The 14845-nt window shown below is 30.0% G+C and overlaps 1 protein-coding gene across 8 annotated transcripts in view; it reads left to right on the top strand.

Moving 5' to 3' along the window:
• Positions 1–14845, top strand: part of unc79 (UNC-79 domain-containing protein) — a 68322-nt gene that overhangs the window by 44547 nt on the left and 8930 nt on the right. For all 8 annotated transcript variants that reach the window (XM_067047114.1, XM_067047117.1, XM_067047119.1 and 5 more), the window contains 11 exons: positions 259–422; positions 2597–2838; positions 3412–3498; positions 5257–5430; positions 7339–7451; positions 7543–7660; positions 7736–7835; positions 7960–8067; positions 13545–13685; positions 13853–14007; positions 14389–14483. In XM_067047114.1, the coding sequence (XP_066903215.1) occupies positions 259–422; positions 2597–2838; positions 3412–3498; positions 5257–5430; positions 7339–7451; positions 7543–7660; positions 7736–7835; positions 7960–8067; positions 13545–13685; positions 13853–14007; positions 14389–14483 (1497 nt within the window). The remainder of the gene's footprint in view (positions 1–258; positions 423–2596; positions 2839–3411; positions 3499–5256; positions 5431–7338; positions 7452–7542; positions 7661–7735; positions 7836–7959; positions 8068–13544; positions 13686–13852; positions 14008–14388; positions 14484–14845) is intronic.

A 14845-nucleotide genomic window follows, 5' to 3' on the forward strand; every position in this document is an offset into this window, starting at 1 on the left:
TTTATTAATAATTAATCCATAATTTTCCTCATAATGGATTGAATTATTTTCCAAAAATTCTATTTCAGAAGTGTTTTTTTTTCTTAATTTATCATTGGTATTAATAAGTTTCTTTTATGGATATTGTTTCCTTTATTTCATTGTCTATTTATTTTTTCATTAAAAAAATAAAGTATTTATTTCTAAGGTTAATATAACCTTATGGTTTAAAGTAATCTAAATTCTTTAATGAAATAAATTAAAGTCTTTATATAACAGAGAGAAAATGGGATCATTGCAAAATTGGGATTAAAAGAAGGCATGAAGATGTTAGTTTCAACTTCAATTTTTCCTGTAAATGCTCAACAATCCGAAGTGCCGTCACTAGCTACTGCCACTGTAATGAACCCAACAGTGTTACAAGATTCCACTCCAATGACAAAGTAAGTAAACCTTGATTATTTTATAGCTTATTACCTCATCCCATAATTAATGCAGGTTTTTAATAATTAATTTTTTTTTGTTTTTTCCTCTTATTTAAAAATGGGTAGCTCTATGCCTTCATTGTGCTGCTACCTTAAGTATTCAGGTTTGAGTCCAGCGGTGGCAGAAAATAATTTATTCATGTTCCCTGTTTGTCAAAAATTAATAAACAGTAGTGTTTGATTTATATATTTATGTCTTTAACGTATCAGGAATAGTGTTTCGCCATCTTCATCATCTATAAGTTAACAATAAATGTTTTATAAGTTTTCCTATAGCTACTTATAATCAATTGATTCCATTTCTGATTCTTCACTTGAAACAAATCAAATAAATAAATAAGTTCTTTAATATAATTTTGCTTACTTAGTTAGTCTATTCCAGTGTTATTGAGCAAGTCAAAATTTTTGAAGTATAAAAACATTACACAATGAAGCTTAATCAATGTTTAAACTCAAAAATAATCAAATATTAAAATTTAATGACAGACAGTAGGTGAAGGGAGAGATATATAGTCAAGAATAAATTTAAGATCTTATTTTAGATTTAATGTGGATTGTACGGATTTTTTTATCAATAATTTTTCTTTTATTTGTTTTTTGATTTCAATCTAATTTAATTTAAACTTTCCTTAAATGTTACCATTGGATAATGGTATGGTTTGATCCTGATTTCTTTACAATTTTTCAAAATCTGCTCTCAGAAGTTGGTCATCCAATGCGGTAAGACAGGCTGAGTCTGTTGTATAGATGAATGCTTAAAAATGTTCAAACCATCACTGGATCTTTCTTTTGTGATTGCTACTGTCAACTAAAACTACATATAAGTAAAAATATTGTAGTAATGCCGAAAAGAATCAGCATACTTAGTTCTCGAGTTACAACGGGGTTCTGTTCATTCTCCTCAGTTATAAGTCCAAATGGTCCTAAATCGTAAAATAAATTTAACACTAAATTATTTTCATAAAAATGTTTCATTTGTTTACCAAATAAATAAACAAGTATATATGTGGTAATAATTATATAATATATAATTACATATTATAATTGGATATAAAATTTATTCATCTTCTCAGTTATATCCTAGGCACTGACAAGACATTGGCTAATCTGGCTTTTCGTTCATAATCATATAATAAGATGGGTATGGTGGTATAATACATCTTCAATTTTAAACATTATGTTGCTGGAATACGGTGTCCAGTGCCAGTTGTAGTGTAGTGCCTTTTTGTTTATACCTAGAAACCCGTTTATAGAAGTAAAAAGTTTACCCAAAGGTTGTGAGTTTGAGCCCGGCTATACCGGATTTTTTCAAGCAAATAATTTCAAAATACTCACTCACAGCCTCCCCCCAGGCACTTGTGAGACCCGTTAGCCAATGGATGGCACTCACAAAAATAGGCGTGGGAGTGACGGACCTACTCTATGAAAACCTCTTCAAGAGATACACAATGTATTTCCTTAGTACATCGTGTGAGGCCTCGGACCTTCACGGTCTGTCATGCCAGAAAACAAACAACAAACAAAAAGTTTACCCATTAAAATTTTCTTCTTTTGTTATTTTATTTCTGAACACTCCTGTCAAAATTAATTTTGTTGAAGAAAAAAGTATTTTTTTAATAGCTAATGCGCATTTTCTGGTTAAAAATAATTAACATTTTTATCTAACTTGAATAGTGAATGTAGTATTTATAGTAAAAAGTAGTTATAGAACTATTCTAGATCAAATCCTAGTTTTTGAAATACCAATATTTTTTTCCATATAACCAGGAGAAAACATTTATATCAATAAATACCATGAAAGCTACTATTCTAAGGAAAATAATCATCATAAACTACTTTATGATAAATTTAATGAGCTTCGAATTGAGCCCTAATAAAACCCTTCATGTTCGATATTTTCCGATTTATAGTTTTACAAACACAAATATGGTAAACTTTTTACCATTATATTTTTTTAAAAGCATTTTTACATAAGAATCCATTAACAGAGATTAGTGTACACTTACTTTTAGGTGCAACTAAATTTAAAGTTATTTTTACATAACTTTAATAACTGAATGATATTAAACAATTTTCATGGAAGAAGTAGTGCTACAATATTTTTTCTTTAGTAATTAGAACTTTGTTTTTAGATCAAGTGATTCAAAAGCTGAATCTTGGCCTGAAAATTCTGTACATGGTTCCCCAACTCCTAAAAGTTCACTTAGATCACGCCCTGAAGTAACATTGCAACATACAACTTCAACCTCAACATCTTCTTCAACACCCACTCCTACACCCTCTGCTTATCCTCCGTGGCAGATGGATCATCCATTTAAACAACTAGCTGCTCTACATGGGCAAGAGAGACTCTTACCTATTGGCACAAGTAGAAGTATGTATCCCCTAAAATATATTAATTATCAAAAATACTTCCTTGTTACTATGTATTATTAAACTATCTTACACTAGATGTATTTATTTGTCTGTGTGTTTCCTTATGTCACTCCAAATTATCATTGTCATTTATGTGTGATGTTTTGGCTGGTAATTAAAATAAAATTTGTTTACATAAATTTAAAAGGACCTGAAATTGAAAATTTCTAGGTATTCAGCCCAAAGCTCATGCATTTCCTGGAGAAAAAAAATTGTCCTACTAGCTTCTGAAAGTTGGGATTTTTAAAAAATATTCTTTTTAGTTTTTAATATATTTTTATATGTACTATGATCAAAAATATTGTCTTTGAAAGATTTTTATTTATCAACAGAATAATTTTACAAAAGGTTATTTATAATTTTTAATACAGTGAAATAATTGATTGGATTTTTTGTATGATTACATTCATCATATGCTTATCTTTAGATATAAATTGCTATATCGAAATAGAAAAATACTGTCTAGTGTTATAACATTCTCCTTCAAAAACCTTTCTAAAATTAAAATATAATTACAAAAATTTTTTTCTAGTTCCAAAACCACTTCCCAAGTCAGCTAGAGATGGTGCATATGGTTCACCAGATTCTCCTCTCTCCAAAATGGATATAATTACTGTTGGTGAGTAACGATTTTTGCTTTTTCATATTCTTTAAAAAACTAATAGAAATATCTTAGTTCAGTTTCAAACAAATATATCCATAAGAAGGGTATTTAAGTAAACATCTGTTGATATGGGTTTGTATAATTAATTAGTTCTGACTCCAATTTAAGATGTGAAGTACTCTATATCATGAGGCCTCGACAATGCATGTTCAATGGATTAGGTAGTTAGGTAGGATATCTGGATAGGAGATGCATTGACTGGATAAGTTTTACGGGTATTCACCATAAATCCTCGCAGGATAGAAACTTCACTCCATAAGGTATTCTCTTATGGTAGTGAAGGGGATGGCAATTCCTACAGGTATTTGCTGTAGGTCCTTACAGGATGGAAACTCCGCTCCATAAGGTATGCTCTTACGGTTGTGAAGGAGTAGCCAGTCCTACAGATATTTAGGAAAGAGGGGAAGTCCAAAGAAGGCAGAGTGCTACCGATTATGCACTTATCAATGTTTAACTCATCAATATTATTTTTGTAACAAAATTATATTCCAATAATCATCAACCAAATTTTATTTTCATTTATTTTTGCATGATACTTCAGCTGTCATAACTATTCTAAAACACATTTTTCTGTTAACACATAATTTTTTTTAAATTTATACTAATAGGATATTATTTAATCATTTACCTCATTACCTATCAGTGTTGGGCAAAAAGTAATTACAATTTACTGTAATTTGAAATTACTGAAAATCAATTACAAATAATTGTAATTACTGAGAACTATTGTAATATTGAGTAATTGTAATTACTGGTGAACTATTGTAATTGTGAGACCGAAGTTAAAATTACAAGCTGAGCCAAAGTAATTGCTATCACCAATTATATTCTGATGAATTTGTTATCTTTTCCCTAGAATTTAAAGTAATTATAATATCATTACAAATCATTTGAGTAATTGTAATCATATTTACAAATACTTAGTACCAAAATGGAAAAAATCTGTTTAACAATGGCTCCAAAATATGAAAATGAGATCTAGATTACGATTGCACACTGTAGTATAGATTTATGAACCTATTATAGTTTATTTATTTGTTTTTGAAGATGCTGACAAAAATTTAAAATAGATTTTATGATTGCTTGTTGGCGTATCGATTATTTTAACTTTTAGGATTCCTAACCAGATGAAATATATTCAAATAAACTGAATTCACATATGAGTTTAATTAATTGTAATTGCAATTACTTTTACACAATTACAGTAATTGTAATTGTGTCTTACGATTCTTCTGAGTAATTGTTCTTCAAAACCACTTAACGGTTATCTTAGTATAATTGTAGAGTAACTACAACATGTAATTAAATTAATCATGTATTGATTCCTGCCCAACTCTGGTACCTATTATCCATCTTATTTTATCTACTTGGTTTTAATAAAAATTTTCCAGTGCTAGTTCTTACTTAGATATTATTTTTCTTTTCTTAGTAAAATAGCTCTGATATTCTTAAACCATAATTAATTTTAGGAGCTGAAAAGTTATAAGGACATGATGTAGGTATTATTATTATTGATGACCATAGGCCTATAATTTTACTTCAAAAATGTAGTGGCACAAAAAGCAGGAAATACAACTATAAAATCAGTATTATTGTTTTTACTAAAAGATCTGTCGAGATTTGAAAGTTCATCATATATCACACTAAGAACATAATTACTGTTCCTTGATTGTATTACTCCAACCCAAATTACAATTTTATTTTATTTCTCAGGTTCTCCTATAGAGCTAGAGTCAGAAGGGAATAATTCATCACAGTATGATTCAGTTTCTCAACATAGTATGGCTCAATTGGAAATTCCACAGCAGGAAAGGTTATTACCAATTGGTGCTCCACACAGTATGGCTAATCTAGTTCAGCATGTTAGACAAGTCCTTGGAGTTCATGGTAAATTATTTGAAATTACAACTTATTTAAATTATAAAACAGTAGTATAATAAGTAGAAACCTCTTTATCCGAACTCTGGTTAATAGGCTATAGGTGTTACAACAAGGGGAAACACTAAGGTCAATTATTAACAAAATAAAATAACTGACTGTGACAACTATTAAAACCTACAAGATTGCTTATAAACTTAAATTAAATCATGTCAGTATGTAAAGAACTATTTTTTAAAAATTATTATTGATCTAGTAAATTAAACTTCATCATATATTAATTAAGATATCACCTATACTTCAAATTTTTTGCATTGGATTTCAATTTTTGGCTAATAAATGAGTGATATTAATATTTAAGTTTTTTTGTTGTTATATTTGGTTGTAAAATAAGTTCATTGCGTTTTTTACTAATAATTCCAATAAAAGCTTCAGATTCTTGTAAATATTTTTAATCAATTATACATGACCCATTTTGATATTTTACATGTTGCTATCATTCATTTAATTTTTTAATTCCGTCCTCTCAGAACTTTTCAGATTTTTGCAAAATGAACTTATCTATGTTCGTTTTGCAGTCCTTGAGTGAATTAAACTATTTCCCATTAAGAGAGTTTTGAAGGGCCTGAAATAAGTTAAAATCTGTTTGGGCAAGATCTGGTGAAGAGGGTGGCTGGGGATCATATCCTAGCCAAACTTCAATAATTTCTGCCGGGTCTGCAAAGATACGTGAGGACGAGCGTTATTGTGATGGAAAACTATGCCTTTGTGACACAAATGATTTGAGACACTTGCACGAGATATTTTAAGTGTTTCTGCAATATCCCGTGTCGTAGAGTGAGGGTTTCCTGTGACCAATGCTTGAATTTGGTCATCATCAACAGTTGAAGGACGGCCCGAGCGCTTTGTGTCTTCCAAGTCAAAATTTCCAGTTCTGAACCAAGCAAACCACTTATGGACAGTGCTTTCCCCTAAGACATCATTGTCATACACACTGCAAATTTTGTTAACCGTCTATGCAGCGGATTTTCCTTTTAGGAAATAAAGAAATAATTAAATGACAAAAATGAATTTTTTTTCTCTTCCATTTTGAGCAAGCAAAATTCCACTTAAAGATAAGCATCCTCGGTTGAAACTGATGCATAAAAGCACCTTAACTAATCCTTTTTGAGAATATGTAAACATTATGGACCAAGTAAACATTATTTTATAAACACAGAGAGGAGAGGATTTTACAACCCAATACAATCTAGATTTACTATTTCATGGCTCTGGCCTGACACAGATGGATATACATGGCTCTACTATTTTTTTATCATAGCTTTTCCCATATTTATATTTTGTTGTTTATTGAGCTACTAGAACATATATAATGAATTGTGACCTGCTATTATTATTTATTTTTACAATGAATCTTTTGATCAGAATCTGTTAGTTATAGAAAAAAGTTGTCTGAGACATTTAGGATGGAGTCTCTATGTCTTATGGTTTAGCCTAGCTTTGAATCTAAAAAAAAATTAAAGCATTTTAGGCATACTTCTTTACTTTAATGTAGCTTTATATGAAATGTATAGTAAGCGGAAGTATTGCGATTGTGAAAAATTTTGAATGCCAGTTTTTGATGGAACTATATGTTTTCAGGTTCTCTGAGTTCAAATAACTTAATTATTGCAAGAGGGTGTGTGTGTATTTATGCGTATCCACGTGGATGCATGTTTGTGTCTGTGTAGTAACCACAGTTATTAAATAATTGATTTTTCTTTTATTTCACTCAATTTATTTAAGAGCCTTTGAGTTGGCAGGATAACTCCATAAAATCATTCTTTGTATTTTCAATATTCAAGATTCTATAACAAATTAGCATTGAATACATGGTTAAGAGTAAAATGTTAATATTTGTATTAAATTGTATTCCAGATAACAGACATACTGATCAATCATCTTTACGCACTCCAACAGAAATTGATTCACTTTCTCTATCCCCGGTTTCAAAACAGGATAGTTTTGAGAGGAGCGACCATGCCCAGCATGTTAGTTACTCTTTTAAAAAAAAACATTTTCATTTCATTTAGTAGATGAGCGATTCCTTTCAGGTTTATCTGTTGTTTAATATTTTCCTAGACGAGTAGAAGCACAAGCCCAAGAAGATTGTGTAAACAAGTTGCACTGGAGTCTCCCCCACCTCAGTTAACATCAGATCCAGATCAGGCATTCTATAGAAGGCCAAGTCAAAATCCAAGTATTAATTACTATAATTTTTAATAAGTTTATTTTTTATATCCTTAATGATAAAATAAATGATTTTCTCTACTAGTTGATAACAAGGAGCTCAATCGAAAACCAAAACCAAGAAAAGGTCCATTTTCATTCAGTCCTTACTCCATGTCTGATCATAGTCAACGAATTGGTGCTTGGTATATTACTATTTATTAATTATTTGTTGTAGATGTACCTTAAAAAAAAAATGCTTTTAATATAAGATTTTGCACACATATTAGTATAAAAGACTCGATTTTGAAATCACATGTGCTATTATAGGTATGGTGTGCATCCTCCCTTAGATGCTTCTGCACAACAGGCTTGCCATGCTTCATTTGAACTTAAGCAAAGTGATTTTAGGGTTGGAGAGTATTGCATTTATGAAAGGTAGTTCATACATTTGTTATTAGATTATACTCCTTTTAAAAGTTTCTTGCAATGCTTATTTTACTGATTATCTTGAAATTATTATTCACCGAAAAAGACAAGATCTATTTATGATGATTTTTCAAAGAATAGCCTACTAAATATAGCATATAAATGACGATTTACGTAGTAAAACTATTCAAAATATGTTATTGACTTATTTTTTATACTTGGCTTCAGAACTAATCTTACTAGGGATGAGCAATCTGCTCTGTAATAAGAAATGGACGTTGTAAGTAATATTTGAGTTGAAATAGTGTTGGATAATTTTGGTGAGTCGTGAAAAGGAACTGATCCAATCACTACGTGGATACATTTGCATCAAGTTTAATGTTTTTTGTATGTCTTAATTTTTTTTGTTCATTTTATGTTATTTCTATCCTGTAGTTTCACTGTAGTACAGCTGTTTCTTTATTTATTTGCATAATTGAGATGAAACAGCACATGTTATTTTCCTAAGAGAAGAGTTGGAATTTTAAAAAAAAACTTTTGAATTTTTCTTGTTGAAATTGAATTTTTTGGACAGGGAAATTTGACAAATATTTTTAATGTTGCTGATTGAGAACTAAATGTTTTTCTTTACTCTAGCCAAGCTTTTTATTGGATAACTTAACATTTTTGACATTGTAGTAAAGTATAACTCACTACTTCTGCTTCCTACTTGACTCCACAAAAGAAAAAAATGAAGATATTACCAATCTTAAACTTTTGGAATCTTTAGTAATAACAGAATATGTTAATATCAGGATAATAATTTTATCTGCAATACATGGTACTCAAACACTTCACCGAATTCGGAAAATGTAAAATCATGGAGCAAAATAATCCTCATTGGCGGTATATTTAAAGATTTTTTTTTTAATGAGTTACTTTAACGTGCTAAAGCCTTGATCCATGCTATTATTTATTTATTTAGCTACATAAAAATTAACTAACACATTTAGGCGATATTTAACAAAAAATAAAATAAAATAAACAAATTTAAATTCCAATAGAAGAGGTAAGCTGAACATTTTAATCTTTAATTTCCTGACAGTTTTGACTGGATTTCCCAAGTATCTTGAAATATTTTAATTTCTCCAACATTTTTTATTTACACTTTTCACTTAACATTTGACAACAATATTTTTTTTTTTCGATTCAAACAGAACATTATGTCAATTGAATGCCATTTTCTTAAGTTCAGAATTGTTGGCATCAGTTTTATTTATTTTTAACTCTCAGTGAAACGTTTTATCATGATTTTTGCAGTTCGAAGTTGGTTCTAAAATCTACGCTTTCCCCTCTATGATCGGTCAAAATGTTTTTCCCTAAACATCTCAAGCTTGTCGAATTACCGAATATATTGTATTTACAAATGTGGGCTAATTAAGATTGTACCATATTCCTATCTACAAATTATCTTGTTTAATTTTTCTAAACCTTAAGTGGTTGTTTTCAAAAGTTAAAAACTGAGTTTTCAGTCTAAAATTGGAATAAGAAATCATTAAATTACATTTTTCTCTAAATCACTTGTTTGTAGCATACCATGTTCTTCCAATCAGATCATCAAATTGAAGTAAAAATAAGATGAGTGTGCCACCAAAATTCTTAGACCAAAAACAATTCCTACTGTTTTCAAACTGCACCATACTGTATTGGAGGAGTATTAAAAGCCTATTGGAGATTGTAGAATTGCTGCACGTTGCTTTCATTAAATCGACAATCATGTAGGCAATGCAAAAGGGTTTAAAGTTATTTAAAATAACTGCTTTGTTCTGGAAACATAATCACTAACTAGGGGCTATTATAAATTTTTAAAAATATCCTTTTTTGAACTGTATTTTTAAATATTAACCTTGCTTATTTATTATATTCATTGTACAAGATTTTTTTATTGTAAGAATTTTGTAATATAAGTATATTTCAAAATGTTTACATCCTTCAATAATAAATATGTTTTTTCCCCCTGTTCCATGTTTTTGCAAGTTATAATTGTACATATTTTGAGAATTGATTTAAATAAATATAGGTGTGTCAGTGTTGTTTTCATTAAAGAATATATATTATTTAAGTTCAAACTGTTTTATCGACATTTTGAAAATAATAATAATTCTATTAGATTAATTCGATTTCACATGTATTTTTCAACAACTGTTTCAACCAAACCAAAAACTCATACTCTTCATATGTTTCTTCATTCTTGGCACTTCCTGTCTCTGTTTCAGTTGGATTCTATTTCGACAATATCTCCTCCCTTCTATATCCAGCAAATAGGAGCTTGGATTTTTGTGCTTCAACACTACTCCTGGCTTTCATAACAGACTTATCCACCTTAAGTGATGGCAAATCTTTTAACTTTAACAATTTCTTTACTTGCTTAACTGCAGACTCAGTCTTTCCATTGGGTATTAATGATGGTGTGGTGATGATGATTTCAATGTAAAATTCTACTCTCTGGCCAATAATTTAAATTCTTTGGATCTTTATTTAGTACTTTTATCGGAATAGAACATCTGAGGTACACAGTATTTTGCAAAATATATTTTAGTGCTGATATCATGCTCTGAGATGACACATCATATAATCTTCAAGTTCAAAGAAGGATGAAAAATAATCTACCACCACCAAAAACTTATGTTTATCATACTCTAGAATATCTGTTGCTACTTCCATACATGGTCCTTCCAGAGCTTTCCTTAATTGCAGCGTCTCCTTCCGATTTCTTTTGATATCGAGATCCTCACAAATATTACATTTTTGTACTGTATTACTCATGCCTCTTGCCATTTGAATCTGAAAAATTCTTGACCTTGCATATCTTAAACAGGCCTCCAATCCTTGATGCCCTTTATGAATTTTTTTCTAAACTTTCACCTCTCATTTTTCAGGAATATACCCCTGTCAATTCTTTAAAATAATCCTATCACAGATAGTTAGTTGCTCTGTAACTTTCCACCAATACTTCATCAATGCCGGTAGCATCTTCTCTTCAACTGGCTAACCATTCTCTATATACATTGACTTCTTCCTTCAAATGCTCCCTAATATCACGTTTGGTGTTGTTCCACTAATCCCCGTTTCTGTTGAGCCATCACTATTATATGGGCCACTATAATATCCCTCTCTTCCATATCCATAGAAGGTAGTCTTGAGATAGCATCAGCAATACTTACATTGACCCCTTTTATAAAATGAATAACAATATTATAGCCAACCAGCTGAAGCAACATTATCTGTATTCGCTTGGGTGTGTCACATAAACTCTTTTTAAAAATTATTTCTAAAGGCTTGTGACCGGATTGAATATGGATTGTTTTTCTAAACGCATATTTATCAAATCTTTTAACACCAAACACAATTATCAGTGTTTCCTTTTCTATCTGAGCAATTATATTGATGCAATTTGAGCAATTGCACTATTAGTGAGCAATTTCACAATTAGTGAGTGTCCTTGATACGTGAGCTACAGGATGACCACATTGTATCAATGCTGCACCACATCTACTCGAATTTCAACTTTTTTGGACTCATCAAAATATCGTAAAATTGGTGCCTCTTGCAACTTGCATTTAACAGTTTTCCACGTTCTTTTTTACGCAAAATCCTATGTGCTAAAAGGTTCTTGCAGCAGAGCAGGTATAGAAGATAAATCCGTTTCAAATTCTGCATTGATATTAACTAGACCTAATAAGGAGCATATCTGTGACTTGCTTTCGGGATTTCCATGTCTTCTAATGCTTTAAACTTCTTTGGATCTGGCCTGATATGTTTATTTGTAAATAAGTGTCCCCAATATTTTATTGCAGTTTTCCTTCTTTTGTATTTTTTCTTATTTAATTTCAAATTCCTCAGTTCTGCCCTCTCTAATACTTTCTCCAATTTTGTGTCATGGTCTCTTAAGGTTTCCTCCATTGTATCCCCAGAAACCATATTACATTGACAGTGGCAATAACGCCTTCTATGTCCTCTATAATTTGAAACATTATTCACTGGAATTCTTCAGGTGTTACCAGCAGACAGAATGGCAACATTTTTAACAATACCTCCCATGCAGTATCCATATGGTAAGTTCTTGTAACTTCATTTGGTAGAATCCATTTTTTACTACAAGCACACTACAATTTTTGCTTTTGCTAACATAGAAATGGTCTCTTCTACTGTTGGTGTGATAAAACAGTTTCATATCAAATTTTCATTTTCCTTGTTGGAGTTGATGAATACTCGTTTCGTTTGGGTGCTCCAACAAATACCATGTTTGTGGTCCATTTCGTTTGATGTTCCACTTTACATTTCAAATTTAATTTTTCCAGTTCCTGTAACTCTTGTTTAATTCGTTTTCTCACTGTGAAAGAAAACCTCTGAGGTGACTCACATACAGAAACCGCACCTTTGCAAACCTCCAGCTTTAATATACCTATGTCCCCTAATCTCCTTTTCCTCATTTTTTCTTTTCTTTCAAATCTTTAATAATTATCTTATTAATCATAAACTCCTTTACTGTGGTGATCAAGCCCATTCTCAGAGAAGTTTAATCCCTCTATAATTCCTTTTTACTGAGTTACATGCAACTTTACTTTCTATACATTACTTTTCACTTCCATTCTAAGATGCTCTCACCATCAACCATTTCCTTCTCTCCATTGTAACATGTTAGTTAACTAGACATACTCACTTTTGACTCTAAATTCCATTTACATATGTCTTTCCAACTAATTATATTGCATGTAGCACCAGTATCTAGTTGAACTTGAAGAATTAACTTCTACAAACAATTTTTGTGCTTTTCTTGAAATTGCAATACTTAGCACACTGTCTGACTCTTTTCCTAATTGTTTTACATAAATTTTATATATATTTTTAAAATGATTGGATTTTGAACATTTTAAACACTTTTTAACATAGACTAAACACTTTTATTTTTCTAATGGATGTTTTTCCTTTCACATTATCTACCAATTCTCAATTCTTTTATCAATTTATCTAACCTCATCATCAAATTGTTTTATTATGTCATCTACTGAAGTTACTTCATCTGCACCTATTTGCCATAAGAATTACATCCCTTCCACTCCAATGACTGTTATAAAAATTGAGGCTCTCTTCTTATTAAGATTAATGCTATTTCATAATTCTTACAAGTTTGTTTCCACAAAATCCAGTTTTCCACTATATCACTGTTTGTCTCGAACTGGGCTGGGGTCGGTAAATTCATTTTATATCTTATTTTCATCTATTTTTCTTCTGACACCATGTCTTTCAATAAAGAATATATGCTCTTTAAGTTTAAACTTTTTTATTGATATTTTGAAAGTAATAATTATTCTATTAGATTAATTCAATTTCACATTTGTTTTGCAACTGTTACAAACCATAGCAAAACCCCACACAGAACTTGCCAGCTCTATGTGACAGTGTTACCACTCTACAACAGTAAGACTTAAAAATTATATTTACAGGTGTGGGGAATGTGGTGCATTAAAGGAAGAATATAGTGATGAAGAACTTGGACTTTGTATTGTTATTTTGGCAACATTCATTCACAGGGAACCAGCACTGGCAGCTCCACTCCTTCCAGAAATATTGTCTATTGTAGCAAAGTAATTAATTTAACTATGCTTATTATTTTGTAAACAATGTTCACTTAATATTGTTAATATAACTGACTAAATTGAAATATATTACCATCTATTATTTAAACATCTATTTGTTCATTTAGAATTTATATACAACATTACCTGTGTCTATAATTTCAATATTTTTTCAGACTAGCAGTTACTCCTACCTATTCTTGGCAAAATGAAAGTAATATGTATCTTCCAGGGGGTGCAATAAGTGTAGCTCATCAATTTTTGAGATGTGTTTTGCATCAATTAGCTCCAAATGGTGTTTTTACCCAAATGTTCCAAACAAACATGAATGGTAGTTAAATATTGAAGTTGATAAATGAAAACATGAGTGGATGAAGGTGCTATGTTATAAATTTTTGAAAAATAATTTTTCTTACGAATGAAGGTTTGTATGTTTTATGAATGTGCTTCTATTTTTGCCTTTTAGTATTAGCAATTCAAGAGTCTTTCTTTGTTGCTCATTTTCTCAGAGGATTACATATATCACGTCTTTAAAAATTATGTGCAAAAAAATTATTTATCATTTTCTCAAAACAAATTTGTGACATATTTATATAACATAAATATTTACATAACATATTTATCCACTCATGCTTTCAAATAAAAGCTACAGTGATTCTCTGGTTAACCAACAAATCTTTAATTTGTCTGTACTTTTATTGAAACTTTTTAGAGACAAACAGAATGCAGTTTTTCCGCAGTGTATCACAAGCTTTATTGGATTTTAATGAGTTGAACCCTCTTGCTCCTTTACAGTTATTATTGGAGGTGAGTAGTATCTTAATTGAATTAATTTATTTTTGTTCTATTTAAGTTATTCATCTGATTTCAATTAATTATGAATGGAACAAGCAGGAAACTTATTGTTATAAATATAAAAAAAATAAACAAGAGAATTTTTTACGAGAATTCAGTCATAAACAAGTTAAAAACATTAATATATTGTAATATGCTCTTTTTTAGTAAATAGTATATTTTGATGTATAAATGTTTTTAATATGTTTTATTTTATGTATCATTTTAATATTCATTGTTTTGTTTATCCAAAAAGCAAACTAACCAAGTTTCATTGTTTATAATAACTTCGTGATACAAAAAAACCAAGATGGCGGTATGTTGAGCAGATTTAA

The sequence above is a fragment of the Halyomorpha halys genome, unplaced genomic scaffold (assembly GCF_000696795.3).
Source record: "Halyomorpha halys isolate HHAL.00 unplaced genomic scaffold, Hhal_1.1 Scaffold364.1, whole genome shotgun sequence".
In the NCBI taxonomy this organism is placed as follows: Eukaryota; Metazoa; Arthropoda; class Insecta; order Hemiptera; family Pentatomidae; genus Halyomorpha; species Halyomorpha halys.